The sequence below is a fragment of the Eutrigla gurnardus genome (genome assembly GCF_963514095.1).
Source record: "Eutrigla gurnardus genome assembly, chromosome: 4".
In the NCBI taxonomy this organism is placed as follows: Eukaryota; Metazoa; Chordata; class Actinopteri; order Perciformes; family Triglidae; genus Eutrigla; species Eutrigla gurnardus.
Window position 1 is genome coordinate 14,542,947 of NC_139918.1, and position 17,497 is coordinate 14,560,443.

At 42.2% G+C, this 17,497-nt stretch overlaps 1 protein-coding gene across 1 annotated transcript in view; it reads left to right on the forward strand.

The window, feature by feature from the left end:
- The window catches only part of LOC311012583 (contactin-associated protein-like 4), a 116,055-nt gene that overhangs the window by 43,843 nt on the left and 54,715 nt on the right, over nucleotides 1-17,497 (forward strand). Inside the window, exons 6-11 of the mRNA XM_084008086.1 lie at nucleotides 3,195-3,370; nucleotides 3,540-3,668; nucleotides 4,870-5,137; nucleotides 6,885-7,034; nucleotides 7,365-7,536; nucleotides 16,971-17,077. Coding sequence (XP_083864212.1) covers nucleotides 3,195-3,370; nucleotides 3,540-3,668; nucleotides 4,870-5,137; nucleotides 6,885-7,034; nucleotides 7,365-7,536; nucleotides 16,971-17,077 — 1,002 coding nt within the window. The remainder of the gene's footprint in view (nucleotides 1-3,194; nucleotides 3,371-3,539; nucleotides 3,669-4,869; nucleotides 5,138-6,884; nucleotides 7,035-7,364; nucleotides 7,537-16,970; nucleotides 17,078-17,497) is intronic.

Below are 17,497 nucleotides of genomic sequence, written 5' to 3' on the forward strand. Positions count from 1 at the left end.
CAGAAATTAAAGCATTGGCATGCATCCATATAGCATTTTTCCTGGCAGGAGCCTGGGAAATAAAAAGCTCTACCTTTGCACGTCTTTTGTTTATTTTAAACAATATCCAGACAAACATATGGCCACTAACCACCATATGGTGCATTGCTTTGTGTCTTAGTGGCTAAATACGCTCTTTCCTCATTCCATTTGTGAGGAAAATATAAGTTCTATGGACCCTTAGTAGTGGCTGACTACACCTTAGTCTTTTTTTTTTTTATTCGGGAGAATAACTAACCCCAAAACAGAAGAAAAAGGAGACATGAAAATAAAACCCAGAGAACCCTTACAAGGCTCCCTTAAAGTCACCAAGACAATAAAAGACAAAGGATGTGATAAGACAGCTGTATCAAGAAAGAGATTTCACCAGTTATAAACTTAAGTGCAGCACCAGGACAACAAGAAACTCAGTCATCAAAAGTTCGGGCTCTCCGGTCTGGAGGTTGATATAGAGCTCCACTAATGATTGAATCACATTCAGGTGTGGACGATCAGGTGCTCAGAGAGGGGCGTGGCAGACGCCTAACGCCTTTTCCTAACGCCTTTTTCCTAACGCCTTTTCCTTGACCTCTGGGGAAAACGTCACAGGGTTAAGGAATGTTGGAATGAGACGGAAAAGATGACCGTGGTGCTCAGAGAATCCGACTTTCATTAAGCTACTTCATTATAATGCACCCACTGATGATTGACAGATGTGATTTTTTTTCACCGGTGATTTACGTCGTCGTCGAATATAGGCTTCCAGTCACAAGAGTTTATATGATAAATTGAGTTATTAATTGTTTGGAGAAGGGGTAAGATCTATTTCGCTCCTGTTTACAGATTTAATATTTGTTCATGTTGATTATGAATATGAATCAAGAATTCGTTATTTGACAGTTTGCTGTATTAACATTTCATTTCATTTGTTGTTTTAGTTTCGTTTTTTAAAAACATTTGTAACATGATTGGAATAAATAAATACAAATGCCACAAAAATGATTATCAGCGTCCACACACATTTATAAACACAATTCCAATTACTATATGTCTGCATGAAAGTCATTGTTAAATGTGCAAATAGGCATATCGTTTGTTTTCAACTTTAAGTGTTGCTCTCGCAAGGAATTGTGGGTCGGCGTAATCTCCTTTCCTTTCATAAAGGAAGATCAGTTGTATCCGATGCTAAAGGAGATCTGAAAGGAAGCATTGGAGCTCCTTTCCCGTTCATTTAGAGAATCTTATCATGGCGGCCACTTGTTTACTTCCGGGTCACTTCTTCAGTTAGGAACCTTCCAGCAAAAACGACTGTTCGACCGCAGCCCAGAGGAAAGTGGATGTTACAAGCGCACTTCCTGGTTCTGTCTCACCATTCTGGTCTCCTAAATACGACCCACAATAAAACAAAACTGCATGTGAACTGTGTTTTGAGGGAAACATATTTTGTTGTGGATTACATTTGCATCCCATTGTGGATATCACAAATTACTTTCAAATGAGTAAACTTAGGGATGAGGTCCAGTTGATGAAGACTTCCAACCAGGAGACTGTGGTTCATGTCCTGTTTTAACCAAGTACATGTGTTGTTAAAATATAAACGTAACGTAAAGTAGTATAAACGTACATAAGTAGTATAAACAAGTAGTATTACTGATTTTGTTTTATTTCTAGACATTTTAAACCATGATCTTTTGGTACTTAAACCCAATCAAGTACTATCGTTATCTAAACCTAACTATGTCGTTTTTTACAGAATGTTTGAAACATTCAGACAGGTTTGGTCTGGTAATGAATGTGTTTCCTTGGAAACGTAATTGAGAGTATAGCTCAGGTGTATGGGACCTAACGTCGAGATTCACTACTTCAGTGTGATTTACTGTACTAAGTACTTCCCCAAAGAGATAATATGACCAGTTCCTTTACGTTTACTGTGCACATTCATGCACCAAAGATACTTTTTTTTTCTTTTGACATATGACCTCTCTTCTGTGCCACCATCACACTGGATTTTTCCTACCTGCTGATCCGTTGCCTGTTAATATTTCCTGTGCACGTTCGTGCTCCTGTCAGGAGGTGACCTATTGATTTCTGGCGACCTGTGTGGAATCATAATTCATATAATAATCTCACTGAGAATAGGTTCAACACAGAAGAAAGCATTGGTTTTCCAAGAGTTTTCCCAATTGGTAAAAAAGAAAAAAAGAAAAAACGGATTACCCTGTCAAGAGACCTACGTGAGCAATCATTGCTGTTACTGTTTAAGAAAATATGATGAATATTTGTCTCCCCGATGATACTGCTGAAAATAGAATAATAAAGATGGACAGACACAGAAAGAGGGGCCAGTTTGACCTCTGACCTCTAATATTGATTCCTGTTTTCTCGTTCCATTCATTCAGCCAGTAATCAAATCATCCATTCAATGAAACCCTTCACGAAGTCCCTCTCTTTTCCCCCTCCAACAACATGTGAAGTCTGGCCATCCTTCCTCTCATATTGATCTCACCGTCTCTCTCCACTCACCCAGGCATTCGTTCATCACAATGAATGAGTTGACAGGGCAGACGTCCCCTGATGTCTGTATCCTAACTTCCTCTCTCAGTTAAGTTGTTTTTCTCAGATAAGCTGCAGACAAATAATCCCTCCTCACAAAATGGGCTGCATTATCAAAAATACATTTGTCCGTCATCATCAAACTGTCTCGGTGTCTCTCTTTGAAGTTGGAATCGTCTCTCCCCAAAGAATGTCTAATACATTTTTAATGGCCGACTGCATTCAGCTCTTTCTACAGTTCCGTCCTCCAGCAGACACACAAACTTTCTCTCCCAGTACTTTAGGGGCTGCAGAAATGGATCCACTTATTCGGACCTGCTGGTGCTCATTAAATTGCTGTCTCGCCATGTTTATGCTGCAGTTTTTCATATGTGGCATTATCACATATTTGGCTGTGGTTCTTAAATTAACTATGTGACTATGCTGATACCCTGTGGTCCCTAATGAGATGAGACAGGCTGATATTGATGTGCTCCTTTCTGTGCGATACTGAAGAAATTAAAAGATGAATCAAGATAAAGATTTCATTTGCCTGGAGTTCACTTCTCTTTGCACCAGGTCAGGAAATGGAAAACAATCTCCATATACTCCCTCTCGTCACTCTCTCGTCTCTCCTCTTGCAGGAAGGACTTCCTCTTCTGAACCCCGGCGTCTCGCTTCCCTCGGCAGCCTGTTAGATGATCAACATTGGCACCATTTAGCAGTGGAGCGACGCGGCTCTCACCTCAACCTCACTGTGGACAAACACACTGAGAGGATTCAAATACCGGCAGAGTTCCACCACTGGGATACCAAGCAGGTGGGATAAAACAACAGGAAATCAATGCACATATAAAAATGTTATCCCCATACACCCACACTTTTGATTGCATCAGAAAATGTAATCACCCAGAGGGAGTGTAGATGTTGCATAATTATTATGTCATGTGCATGCAACCCTCTGCGTGTATTTTTCTGTCCTCTTATAGCTGAGTGTTGGGACAGTCCAGAGCCTCGTCTCCAGGAAAGACTTCCATGGCTGCCTGGAAAACCTGCTGTACAACGGCCTCAACCTGATAGAATTAGCGAAACACAATGACCACCAAGTTACTGTAACGGTGAGTAAATTTAGTCAACACAACCATTTGCCCTCAGGTCAGTTTCTCCAGCCACTTGGGTTCCTTTTATCTGGGACGGCCTCTGAATTAGGTTGTTTTTTATTCCGCACGTGCGTGTGTTTGATTCCCTTTGGCCCCTCTGGGATTCAATCTTGTTGGTGAAATATTGGCTTTGACCACTCTGTAGGCACTGTAGTTTGCTGTTTTTACCGTGAGGCTAATCAAACTGGTTAATGAAGCCGCGACAAAGGACTGCAGATGGTGGTTAGAGTCTAACTAATGCCTCCTCACATCTTGGCCATTAGGACCTTCAGATGTTTCTACATTCCCGATGAGAGGAGCAAGCCCATCTGGGAAAGGCCATGAAACGTTTAGACAGGGAGTAATACGTTACGGAGTAATGTTCAGTCATTAGAGTAAACATGAATTCTTGGTAAAGAGGTTCAGAGATTTCACATGCGTGGCTTATGATCTAATAGGGGCAATTTTTATGGATGTGCTGTGGCTCTAAATGTTCTAGCCACAGAGCCAATTCCATACAGATTCTAAATGGTGTCTCATATGGCCCTGTGAGGGGACATTAACACACCGAACATCTGAGTGTGGGAGTGAAGGCGGATTAGTGTGTCAGTGCTGTAGTCCTCAGGTTTTTAAGTTAACTTTATGTCTTGTGTTGTGAAGTCGCGCAGCCCACTCTCACCATGAGTTATTGTACATCACTTTCACCACAAAGGGCGTTTAGATGTCATCTGTGTTTCCGGAGCATTATAAAGATAGCAGGCTGATATTCCCAGCAGAGAGCTGGGACTGTAATATATAATAGCTGCAGCCTTTGCAATGGACCTGGTGTCATTACCACTACTCAAAACAATGGACTGTAACAGAGATGTCAAGATAGTAGTACTGGCCTTACTGTGTGCTCTCCTTATTTCACTTTCATTCTTTATCTCTTTTACCTCCACACTAGGTGACTTTGGTTCAGTTTGCTTTCCTAATCTTATTCTAAGCCTTGCTGTTATCATTATGGTAATACCGGCGTCCTCTTAAGGAGACTTGCTGATGAGATCATTGCGACATGAGGTCGCATCGTCACGCCCTCTGCAGCTGATTAATATTCATGTTTTGTGTGTTTTATCTCTCCAGTAATCATTTTCTTTCTGTCCCGCCTCCTCTCTCTCCACTCTGCATGTTTCTCTCTCAGGGCAATGTGACCTTTTCTTGTGCTGAGTCGGTTTCTGTTGCCGTGACGTTTCCCGGCCCCCAGAGCTTCCTGCAGTTGCCGGGGGCTACAGCGTCCTCGTCCGGGGGACTGTCTATTGGGTTCCAGTTCAGGACGTGGAACAAGGCGGGGCTTCTGCTCACCTTTGACTTGCCTCTGGAAGGGGGCGTGGTCTGGCTGTACCTGAGCGAGGCCAGACTCCGGCTTCAGATCCATAAAGCTGGCAGGGTGCTGCTGGAGCTCAGTGCAGGTATCCTTCACCTTCAGGTTCACCTCTAACCATAACAGTTACGGTTAGCACTTAGTCTTACCTGGATATTGAGACATTACTGTGTCAAGTGTTAGACCCCTGTAGACTTCCATAACAATCTAATCACAAGCAATTTGGGATTATGTTGCTATGGATACAACACCAATATAACCTTGGATGGGTAATGATAACCTTTCTTGGATTTGAAAGCAGTGTTACTGGTTACTACTGTAGTTAGCCAGCCATGGTAATGATTGGAGCTTTCGCCAGAGAGGGTACACACATTCCTTACACTTGTACTGTTGTACTCCACTCCCTCTCATCAAATACCACCAAGCTTCCCTGCTTTGAACTCGTGATTGCTTGTATGATTTAGCACATACAAGCACAACCACTCAGCCGAACTTGCCCTCCTTCCCATGTAGCTATCGTTAATTAAGTCCATGCATCGACACAGTGATCATATAAATGTACCAGGAGTGGGGTTTGAACCCACGAGAGCTTATGCCCATTGGAACTTAAGTCCAACGCCTTAACCACTCGGCCATCCTGGTGACTACAGCTGCTGCAGGATAAAAAACAATATTGGACACAAGTGTCCACTCTTAAAGGAAGAACAGAATAGAAAAAAGCTGAGTGCTTCAGACTGCAAGTCCATATTTCATTGTTTTATAGATCCAACCGCTAAACTACACTGAGTTTGAGTGATAGACTTTAATGGAAATTACCAGGATTGGAAGGAGGTCTTAGGCCCTACACTTTAAGCCTCGAGCTGTCTTCAGATTTTTTTTTTAATGGCAGAAAATGTTTCAAATTCCCTGTCATCATCTGTGATACCAACATACATACTGAGGAGCAGCATCTACGCATATTTCATATTGATCACAATGAGAGATTACCAGGAGTGGGGATTGAACCCACGAGAGCTTACGCCCATTGGATCTTAAATCCAACGCCTTAACCACTCGGCCATCCTGGGGTCTTTTTCTAGATACTTGCTTGTGGATTAAAACAACAATTTGTGCAAAAGTAAAAATCCCATGCATGGGAGGAGATTTAGATATTAGTACAACCTAACAATTTCTCTAAACACTGGGGCTGAAGTTTCAACCAACATTTCTGTAACAAAGTCTCAAATAATTCATATAGAAACGTTTACTATATGACTGAATCCTTATTACCATACCTCTGGTCAGAGACTACTGAGCATGTGGTACTTTCTTAAGCTGAGTACAGAGAGGTTACCAGGAGTGGGGTTTGAACCCACGAGGGCTTTATGCCCATTGGATCTTAAGTCCAACGCCTTAACCACTCGGCCATCCTGGTGACTATTAATCACTGCATGAAGATGAATTCAACAATTTGTGTAAAAAAGTCTAGTCTAGTATATGATCTACTGCATCCTTGTTACCATAACTCTGGTCACTCATCCGCATCCGCTGTGCAGCCAAGATGTAAGATGACTGTGGTGTCTTCTTAAGCAAAGAATTTTAAGTATGAAGAGGTAGGGCAGATAATATTGATTTATTCCTTCAATGCCTAACAATATACGGATTCATAAAGCAGACAAAGCCTTGCTGGTACTTGTATCAATCTCACAGAGGATGCAGGAGCTAAACTCAACGCCTGTGTGCTCTGTGTGCTCTGTGTGCTCTGGTCTTAAAGGCTTGATGTGCAGCCATGAACACGTGAAATAAAGATTTTTCTTTTTTTACAATGTGTCTCTTAATGGATGTTTGGTTCCTAGGTTCTGCTCTGAATGATGGTCAGTGGCATTCAGTGGAGCTGAACTCCAGACGAGGTCATCTGAGCATCTTTGTGGATCAAGAAGAAGGAGGCAACGCTCAAGCCAGTCCCTCATTTCCTGTCACTGTAGAGAGTCACCTCTTCTTTGGTGGTAAGAATGGAGAATGTTTACACACAAATGAACCTTGTCAAGCATCAAAAGCTATGTGGAAGTTGACAGATGTAACATCTAAACATAGTACATCTACACATAATTCACTTTTTTATTTTGGCAACTAAATTAACCAATTACAGTCACAGGTCACATCCATGTGTTAGTATTTAGAATTGCATTGCTCAAGTCAATTTGCCTGATATTTCTTAGAGTAATGTTCAAATGTGTCGTCCTAGAAAAATGTGTTTTATCGTGACATGATCGTTTTTTGATTGGTTTTCATGTAGACTTTACTCTTACTAATGTTCCTTACTCTCTTCTTTTCAGGTTGTCCTGCTGAAGGCGACCACCATGAGTGCAAAAACCCTTTTAATATCTTCCAGGGTTGCATGCGTCTCTTAGCTCTGGACGGCCAAATCGTGGACCTGATCATGGTGCAGCAAAAGCAGCTGGGAATCTACAGCAACCTGCAGATAGACATGTGTGGAATCATCGACAGGTCAGTTTCACGAAAAAGAAAATGTCTGTTGGTGTTTGTTAAGACATATTTTTATTGCTTTGCTGTAACACTGAATGTGACCTGCACCTAATAGTCTGCACAGCTCATAGTGCTGTATCACACCAGCATTTAAACAGTGGCATTTTGGACAGAATGCAGTTGCCATCGATGCCTTCGCTAACAGGTGGTGCAGTAAAGCAGCCTGGAGCTTTGGCTTACTTTGCACCGGAATTGTGAATCTAACTAATTGCAAACCTTCGTGACAGTGTTGACCTTTAAGGGAATGCAAACTCAGAGAATCCATGATGGAGGAAGCTATTATGTTAACTGCAGGGTCCGACGTTAAGGTTTTTTCCTACTTGCCCGTCGGGCAAGTACTTTTCAAATCTACTTGCCCTGCCTAAATTCTTACTTGCCCTGCCTAAGAGGTTCTTTTTGTGGCGCCGCGGTGTTGTGCAAATTTTCTTCAAGACTTATATCTTACTAATATCCATTATCTGTTGACTGTAGACGACACTACACAACACTTCTTCTGTCAGAAAGCTGTTTTTATTTTTCATTTGTCATTACATTTCATATGAAACTTCTCCCTGCTCTCTTCCAACCAATGAAAGAAATGTTGTGACATTGTATCTTGACCCGACGTCCACTCCATTTGTCGTCTGGAGATTTAGAAGAGATGCATACTGCGTGAACGGCTGCTCCGTTTTGGCGACATGATAAGCTGTCGTTAGACATTTTTTTATCTGGTTGTGGCTCTCCAGGTAGAGTCTTTGGACACAACGGTCCATCGGTCCGGGAACATTTCAGTGTTTTTTAGCATGTACGCAGGCCAGGTGAGGAAGTGACTTGCTATGGCTGTCTAAATTTTGTTTGCGATAGCTGTCGTTCCCGCGGAAGTGAAACAACGTCACCGTACGTCTGCGTCGGTACGTCAGCACGTCAGCACAGAGGCTCGTACAGACACACCAACTCCGGCAGCAGACGTCAAGTCAACGGATCCCATTCATTGTCTATGTAGAGCAGGAGCTCCGCATGATGGATACGGCACGTCGAATTGACTGCCCTGTCGCCGTACGTGAATTTGCATAAAGTTCGATGGATTGAACTTTATGCAAATGCCGTCCGTCCAACGCAATGCCGCCGGCTCCAGAAACTTCGTTCAAACTATCAAACTAGGCAGTGTTGATCAAATATGAATCCAGATTCTGTTACTGCACTACACATTTCCCGCCTCAAATGTTTTCAGAAACATGCTTTAGCGTGTAGTTTAACTGTAAAATGAGATCGTTTGTGGCCCGGCCGCCATGTTGGAAACGGCAGAGCAAAACTCAAGTCCCGCCCACTTCGCAGGACGTCTATCCAATTGATCCAACTTGAACACAGAACTGCCCACTCGCGGGTGCGTTCGACGGTCCGTTGCGTCGCTGCCGGAGTTGGTGTGTCTGTGCCAATCGAAGCACACAAAAAAAAAAAAAAAAAAAAAAGCAGCACACTGCAACTGCCGCCGCCACAGCAGCAGACAGATGATACGAATTTGTCGGAGTTTGTGCTTGCCCGACCGGGCAAGTCTGAACAGGTTATTTTTACTTGCCCCGGGCAATCGGGCAACCGTTATTGTCGAACCCTGAACTGTGTTACACCATCCAATTTAACAGGACCCCACTCTGCTGATGTGTGCACTAAGAAGTAGTTGTCACAAAGCTTCCAGTGTGACGCATTTCGTGAGGTTGCATGAATGAATTTTTCTGGTGAGACCAGGTATCATGATGTGCTATTTTAAAACTTATTTCAACTTCCTGTATAAACCATAAACCACCTACCAGGAGTAGGATTTGAATAGAAATGGTAAATAGACCAGCAGCTTCTATAAGAATTTCAGGCTTTTCACCCACTCAAGGCCTGAAGGGGCCAGGAATTGAACCACTGAGCTTCAAATTGGAAAACAAGCCAATCTGCCTCTGAGCCTCAGCTACCCCTGTTCTTCAGGGCCATCAGAGCACTGAGCCAAATACTGCACTTTGGTGATCATTTTCTCGAGACAAGCCGCTCTGCTCATTGCTCTATTGTTTTGCCTCCTCCTAACCTCTCTCCTCTGTCCTCCTGCCTGTAACCAGGAGATCTAAATCTGCCATCTTGAAGGATGTCTCAATTCCTAAAACGCATCTTGAGGAGAGAGGAGGCCTGCTGGAGGAGCTATGAGTGAGGTTGCACAGGTGTATCATTTGTGAAAGTCTTTTTTGGTAGGCTACTGGTGATGTATAAAAGTGGTGTGACAACAGACAGATGGTGCAGCTGTGCCCCATGTTACATTGAATAGATGTTGCTTTGAAATGACTGTTGCCTCTGCTCCTCTCTCTCTCCTCGGGTCTCTTCATCGGCTCACAATTCAGTTGGACTAATACACAAGATGAGAGAAGGCAAGGATGTGCAAGACTGAGATATGAGAAGGCTAAACATACTGTGATCAGCTTTTCTTCTACCTCTGATGATGTCTGTCTAAAGTCTGTATCAATTTAATAATTGAAAACCTCCAAGTGTGGGGTTTGAATCCACAAGGGCTTCTGCCCTTTGGATCTTAAGTCAACGCCATTGATTGCATTGTTTTCATGAAAACTGTAGCAAACGAGCAGTGTGTCTTAAAGGAAGAACACAATAGAAAATAACTGAGTGCTTCAAACTGCAAGTCCATATTTCATGTTTTGTAGATCCAATCGCTAAACTACACTGAGTTTGAGTGATAGACTTTAATGGAAATTACCAGGAGTGGAAGGAGATATGTCCATTTGTCTTAGGCCCTACATGCAAAGCCCTCAGTTGTCTTCAACTTTTTCAATGGAAGCATTCCAGCAGTAATTTAATTCAAGAAAGTGATGTTATTCCACTACAATGGAATATTGATCACAATGAGAGATTACCAGGAGTGGGGTTTGAACCCACGAGGGCTTATGCCCATTGGATCTTAAGTCCAACGCCTTAACCACTCGGCCATCCTGGTGACTTTCACTGTAATATGCTTGTGGATCAAAACAACAATTTGAACAGATAGTCAATCATTTCTCTGAAAAACAGGGACTGAAGTTTGAACCAAGAAGCATCTCTGTAAGAAAATCTCTAATAATTGCATATAGCGGAGATGTCCAATGTTAGTATATCCTTACTACCACAACTGTAGTCAGAGACCACTGAGGATGTGGTACGCCCTTAAGTGTTGTAAACATTCGAAATTTGACTGAGCCAACTCAATCTGCTAGACTTGCCGACTGCAGCTTTAAGAGATTACCAGGAGTGGGGTTTGAACCCACGAGGGCTTATGCCCATTGGATCTTAAGTCCAACGCCTTAACCACTCGGCCATCCTGGTGACTTTCACTGTAATATGCTTGTGGATCAAAACAACAATTTGAACAGATAGTCAATAATTTCTCTGAAAAACAGGGACTGAAGTTTGAACCAAGAAGCATCTCTGTAAGAAAATCTCTAATAATTGCATATAGCGGAGATGTCCAATGTTAGTATATCCTTACTACCACAACTCTAGTCAGAGACCACTGAGCATGTGGTACGCCCTTAAGTGTTGTAAACATTCGAAATTTGACTGAGCCAACTCGATCTGCTAGACTTGCCGACTGCAGCTTTAAGAGATTACCAGGGGTGGGGTTTGAACCCACGAGGGCTTATGCCCATTGGATCTTAAAGGAAAAGTTCGGAATTTTGGACATAGGTCCTCATTTCCAACTTACCCGAGGTGATATAGGTCGGTGGAGACCGTTTTCAGCACAATTGGTCCAGTCCTTATATTTGCACAAGTCACCGTTGCTAACTGGTGTTGAGCTAGCGCACGTCAACGGTAACATCCAGCCTGTCACTCAAAACAGCTTTAACTGCTCCGCAGAACACCCGAGACAAATGTATTATAACGTTGGACTATCGATGTACATGTCAGTGTTGGTAGAATCATTTTAGAAATTAAACCAACCTTGCATTTTCAATGATAAAACATTTTGAGGGACTAGTTTCTCAGCAGCAGCGGAATGTTACTTTGCGTGTTAGTAGTAGTGCGCAAAAACGAAACCTAAGCGCCCTACAGTCGTGACAGCTAGTACTCGTAGCAGCGTTAAAAACATTTTTTTAATTATTCTACCAACACTGACATGTACATCGATAGTCCGACGTTATAATACATTTGTCTCGGGTGTTCTGCGGAGCAGTTAAAGCTGTTTTTAGAGACAGGCTGGATGTTACCGTTGACGTGCGCTAGCTCAACACCAGTTAGCAACGGTGACTTGTGCAAATATAAGGACTGGACCAATTGTGCTGAAAACGGTCTCCACCGACCTATATCACCTCGGGTAAGTTGGAAATGAGGACCTATGTCCAAAATTCCGAACTTTTCCTTTAAGTCCAACGCCTTAACCACTCGGCCATCCTGGTGACTTTCACTGTAATATGCTTGTGGATCAAAACAACAATTTGTATGTAAAGAAAAAATCCCATGCATGGGGAGGAGATTTAACAGATAGTCAATCATTTCTCTGAAAAACAGGGACTGAAGTTTGAACCAAGAAGCATCTCTGTAAGAAAATCTCTAATAATTGCATATAGCGGAGATGTCCAATGTTAGTATATCCTTACTACCACAACTCTGGTCAGAAACCACTGAGCATGTGGTACACCCTCAAGTGTTGTAAACATTTGAAATTTGACTGAGTCAACTCGATCTGCTAGACTTGCTGACTGCAGCTTTAAGAGATTACCAGGAGTGGGGTTTGAACCCACGAGGGCTTATGCCCACTGGATCTTAAGTCCAACGCCTTAACCACTCGGCCATCCTGGTGAACATGCAAGTAATTGAAAACTTATTTTAATACACCTTAAAAATAGACCTAAAAATAAATGTATTTTTTTTAATGCTTGATTAGGTTTTAGATACAATCCATCCATCCATCTATCCATCCATTGTCTACCACTTTATCCTGTATTCAGGGTCGCGGGATGGCTGGAGCCGATCCCAGCTGTCTTTGGACGAAGGCAGGGTACACCCTGGACAGGACGTCAGTCTATTGCAGGGCCGACATGTAGAGACAAACTAAATACAATTCAATGATCCTTATTCTGTCACATTTCTACATTTATCCTGGGAAAAGCATCTTCAGTTTAAGTGAAATTAATTAAACCCTGTAGAAATAAAAACAAAAGATGATCAACCAAGATATAAATATGTAAGTCATCAACAATGCAGCATCAGAGCAATAACTTCCACCTAAGGAGATGAGAGAGAGAGAGAGAGAGAGAGAGAGAGAGAGAGAGAGAGAGAGAGAGAGAGAGAGAAAGAGAGAGAGAGAGAGAGAGAGAGAGAGAGAGAGAGAGAGAGAGAGAGAGAGAGAGAGAGAGAGACATGAGGGAGGGAGCGCAGAATAAAATTGTTTTCCTTTTTGGTCGCGCCAAAGAGCAGCAAAATTAATGAGACAATTACAACAAGTATGAACCCTTCCCATGGGTATAGCCCACATGCACACACACACACACACACACACACACACACACACACACACACACACACATATGCACTAAAAAAATAACATGCACACAAACATTGTCGGATAAGGATAATCTGCTCGAGTAGTTTTAATTAACTGCATCCCTGTGTCTGCATTAATTAGATTATTCAGCAGAATACAGCTTCTGCACATATCTGACTTTTCACTGAAATAAACCCACACAAAAAAAAATGTTTGCCTGTTTTCCCAGTAAAGAGAGAAAATAAATCCACTTTATACTCTCACTGTAATCCTGCTGATTGCCTTTTTGGGCCCATGGGATACATTGTACTGTAACGTCAGGCGCAAAATAGACTCACTGGCACAACTTCAACGTGGTGGTCATACTTCAAAGCAGGTTATTACCTCTGCAGTGGTGTGGATATGTGTATGCCTGTGATTGTTGTTGACAGCAGCAAAGATTTTGCCGAAGCAAACACTCCATTAACAGCATGAATGGATGTGAAACCTACAAGGAGGTTTGACATTGATTGATTGATTGAAAAGCATAGCGATTACAACTCTGAACTTGTGTTCACACCAAACGTAAAGCACATTTTCCCGAGTTTGACTGCAGGATCATTTATGTTTTTTTGCAGGTTCATATGTGTTTATTCGCATCACTCGCACTAGAGAGGAGGGGGGACTCACCTCACTGCAAACACCGACAAGTTTTCATCAATCATGTCTGAAATAATCACTATTGCTGCTTTCTGCATGTTGGGGAAATCCCACTGATGCCGGTTAATCAAATGCCGTCCTGTCTGAGCTGTAATCACTGTGAATAGCAAGCCACACATTGGCTGGTTTTCTACAGCGGCATGAGTGCATTTTGTTATGATTTAATAGCAATAAACCGATAACAATTATTGACGTAATGACGTCAAAAAAGTGTAAAAAGTCTAAAGTCATGGTTTATTAGGTCTGTCGAGAAGACCATCACCAAATAACTGTTAAAATGCTACTGAACGGGCCGGCCGGTGGCGTAGTGGTTAGGGCAGCCGTCCCATGTACAGAGGCTTAACGTCCTTGACGCTATGGTCCCGGGTCCGCTCCCGTATTTCCCGCATGTCATCTCTCTCTCTCTCTCTCCCCATTTCTAACCAAAAAAATACAATTATATATATATATATATAAAATGCTTCTGAACGGAATTTGGATTGTTCAGACGTAGGCTATGTATGCTAACACTGTAGCTGCTCCATCAACACTTGTAATAACGTCATGTGGACATAAATACGGCAGTGACCTTGTTGTTTCGTGGATTCTTGTGGTATGAGGTTTTATTGTAGAGCTCTGGGTGACCTTAAACTTTTTTTTAAATGTTAATAAATGTTTTCTCTCCATTTCTGATTCAGTGATAACAGGAAAACAAGCCCAACACCATCAGGCACAATGTGCTTAGAGTTTGGTGTGAACACACCTTTAACCATTTTAATGAAAGTTTTATTTGCATTTGTTGATTGTGTCCTGTAGTCATCTACATTCTTCTTATTTTTCTTGTTTCCTTCTCCTGGTGTACGAGCTTGGAGAACTTTGACTGTGGTGAAAGGAAATGCCAATATTGTCTTGTGTACAGGGTTGTAATGTTTTTTGTTTAGTTTTTGTCCAAACTGGATTAATTTGGTGGAGGGCATTTTCTAACACACCTGAATCTGTGCATCAGGTTTTTATTGATGTTTGACAGAAGCATGTTGATGAAGATGGGGATGGGGTTCTGTTTGGTTTGGTTAGTCCAAATTGGACACACACTCACAGAGCGCTCCAGGATTGTGAACAGTTGGATTGTGGACCCTGAGTTAGTGTTATGGGCGCCTCAGGGCTGAATGTGAATACTGTATTTCTGTGAATGACATGTTAATGGATGTGTGATTTTAAATGAGGCTGTTTGCAGTCTGAAAGGGACTCAAACGCTTATCCGTCTGTGGCGCTGCATTATTTTTGTCTCAGGAGAAACTGCACGGTTGTCAGAAGCTATCAGTGTTTCCTGATATATGTTGGGGTGGCAGTGTGTTTATGTGCCTGGAGTGTGTGTGTATTGGCGGGAGGAGTTTCTGTATGTAATACAACACCATGACTGGAGCTTGGAGGGAGAGGATGGACTGGAGAAGTCAATTTGACTTCTTATCCTCTTTTTCCTTATCTTAAAAATGCACCTTCTTCATTTGTTATCTTCTTCATCATCATGGCTGAACAAAGGATTGAACGCCACCCCAAACAATCATATCTGTTGATGTAAAGAATAAGGCAACAGCATGCAGCGGTACTTTAGGTTACAATTGAATGTAAATTTAATGTGAATGCTTAAAACCTCCCTGTAGATCACAGCGGTGAGGAGAGGAATGGAGGAAAAATATCACTCTGGCACGCTGACAGGCTGCTGAGTCAGCGCTTTGATCTAAAAACAGGGGATGTTGCAGATTCTTTCCAATTGTCTGTTTTCTCTTCAATAGTCCTGTCTGGGTTTGGGCAAACACACTAAAACACTGTGACATATGATGGAAACATCAGAATCAGAATCATTCAGACTACCAGCACACCAACAAAAAAGCACACAAACACTGTATGCACTCACAAATTGATGTGAAATAGATGACATTATTGTGATTATTATTATTATATTTTTGCATCCATGAAAAATACCAAAAAAATACCTAATACCTAAAATACCTTTCTACAGATTCATAAGGTTCAAGGGTTTTTACGTCTTTGAATAAGCCTTTTCTCCCTTTTGAACATCACAGCTCAGTTTTTGGTCATACTGGAATATCTTGAATGGTATCAGTTTTTAGTCAAACCTTATTGAGGGAGTCAGCCATGAAAACAACTCATGTGGATAAAAAAATCGGTTATCTTCAGTGAGTAAGATGCAACAAGAGAGAGGGGTTTCAAAAGAGATCAAGACAGATATAAGATATAAAGATTTTTTGTTTGTGAACTCCTGCCCACAAGCCAAAAGAGGTGTAACTCGAGCAAATAAAGGAGTGCTAATGCACAGCAGGTAATATGTTTCCTCAGGCAGAGCAAGGTGCATCCAACCGTCCTTAAAAAAACACATAGATATCACCCTCGTCTGTCAGTTTGTTCCTTATTCTCTTTCCCAGTTCAGCAGAATGAGGTCACTCCATGTCATTATTCTTCCAATGTGTTTTTCCACACTCTGCAGTGGTGATGTAATGTGGCAGTTCCCCACCCAGCTGCAACAGAGAGGGGTGGGGACCCGTCGGTAACCTCCAGGCCTGAAAAGTGAAGCATAATAAACCTGCATTCTTTCTAATAGTTCTGCTGCTTGCAAAATGAGAAAATGACCTGCCTTCAATTTGACTTTTTTTTTTTACCTTCTTTGACTACTCGACCGCAGACAGTCAGACACAAGACAGGAACGGTGGTCTCCTACTGAGGTTAACTAAATGACTTTATCGACGGATTTGACAATGAGTCACCCATTGCAAGATTAATAGCCTCAGCAAAAACATAAATGTTGCTTCAGCTACTTTTTCAAAGAAGTTACAACACAGAATATTTCTCTGGACAATAATGGATGAAAGGTGTTTTTTGGCATAGACTGCTGTTTTCCTCTTTAAAAGGGTTTTGGCAGCAAACTGCAGAATTGTTTCCAAATGTTCAAGCAAAACAAGCAAACAAGCAAATTGATTCTTCAAATCTGCTGCCTCAGTACATATAAAATATATAGCACATGTTTTGCTCTTCTTCTTCTTTTTAGTCTTGAAAAGAAAATAAATCCATCAAGTTCCTCCCACACACATCAGCATGTTGTATAGGCTGTACACTTTGTGATAACGTTGCCAATTTCTTCTCTCTCTCTCTCTCTCTCTCTCTCTCTCTCTCTCTCTCTCTCTCTCTCTCTCTCTCTCTCTCTCTCTCTCTCTCTCAGGTGTTCTCCCAGTCGTTGTGAACATGGCGGTCGCTGCAGTCAGTCCTGGACCATCTTCCACTGTAACTGCTCTGACAGTGGCTACAGCGGAGCGACCTGCCACAGCTGTAAGTAGAAACATCAGCACATACACTAACTAATGGATACTAGTGCCAGATTTAACTATATGAGCGCTGTCAACCACCAATCACACACCAGTTCCTTTCACTCTGCTGGCAATATGACCAGAGGCCTGTACTAGGAAGCAGGATTTGGGCTTAGCGAGGTAACGTCAGGGTTTACCCTGGGTTTTCCATCCTACAACACTGGTTTACTTCTTACGGGGGGTCGCCATGGTAACTTAGGCTGCAGAGCTAACCTGCTCCAGAGTCCTGATAGAACGTGTAGAAAAGCACCGCCTACTGACCAATTCTCTGGGAAGATCCCGTGGAGCTTGGTGCATCGTGAGAGGGTCTCTTCAGAGACCAGAAAAAACCTTCGTCTTTTCCTGACTATGTTCTATATGAGAGATACAGATTCTCATCAGC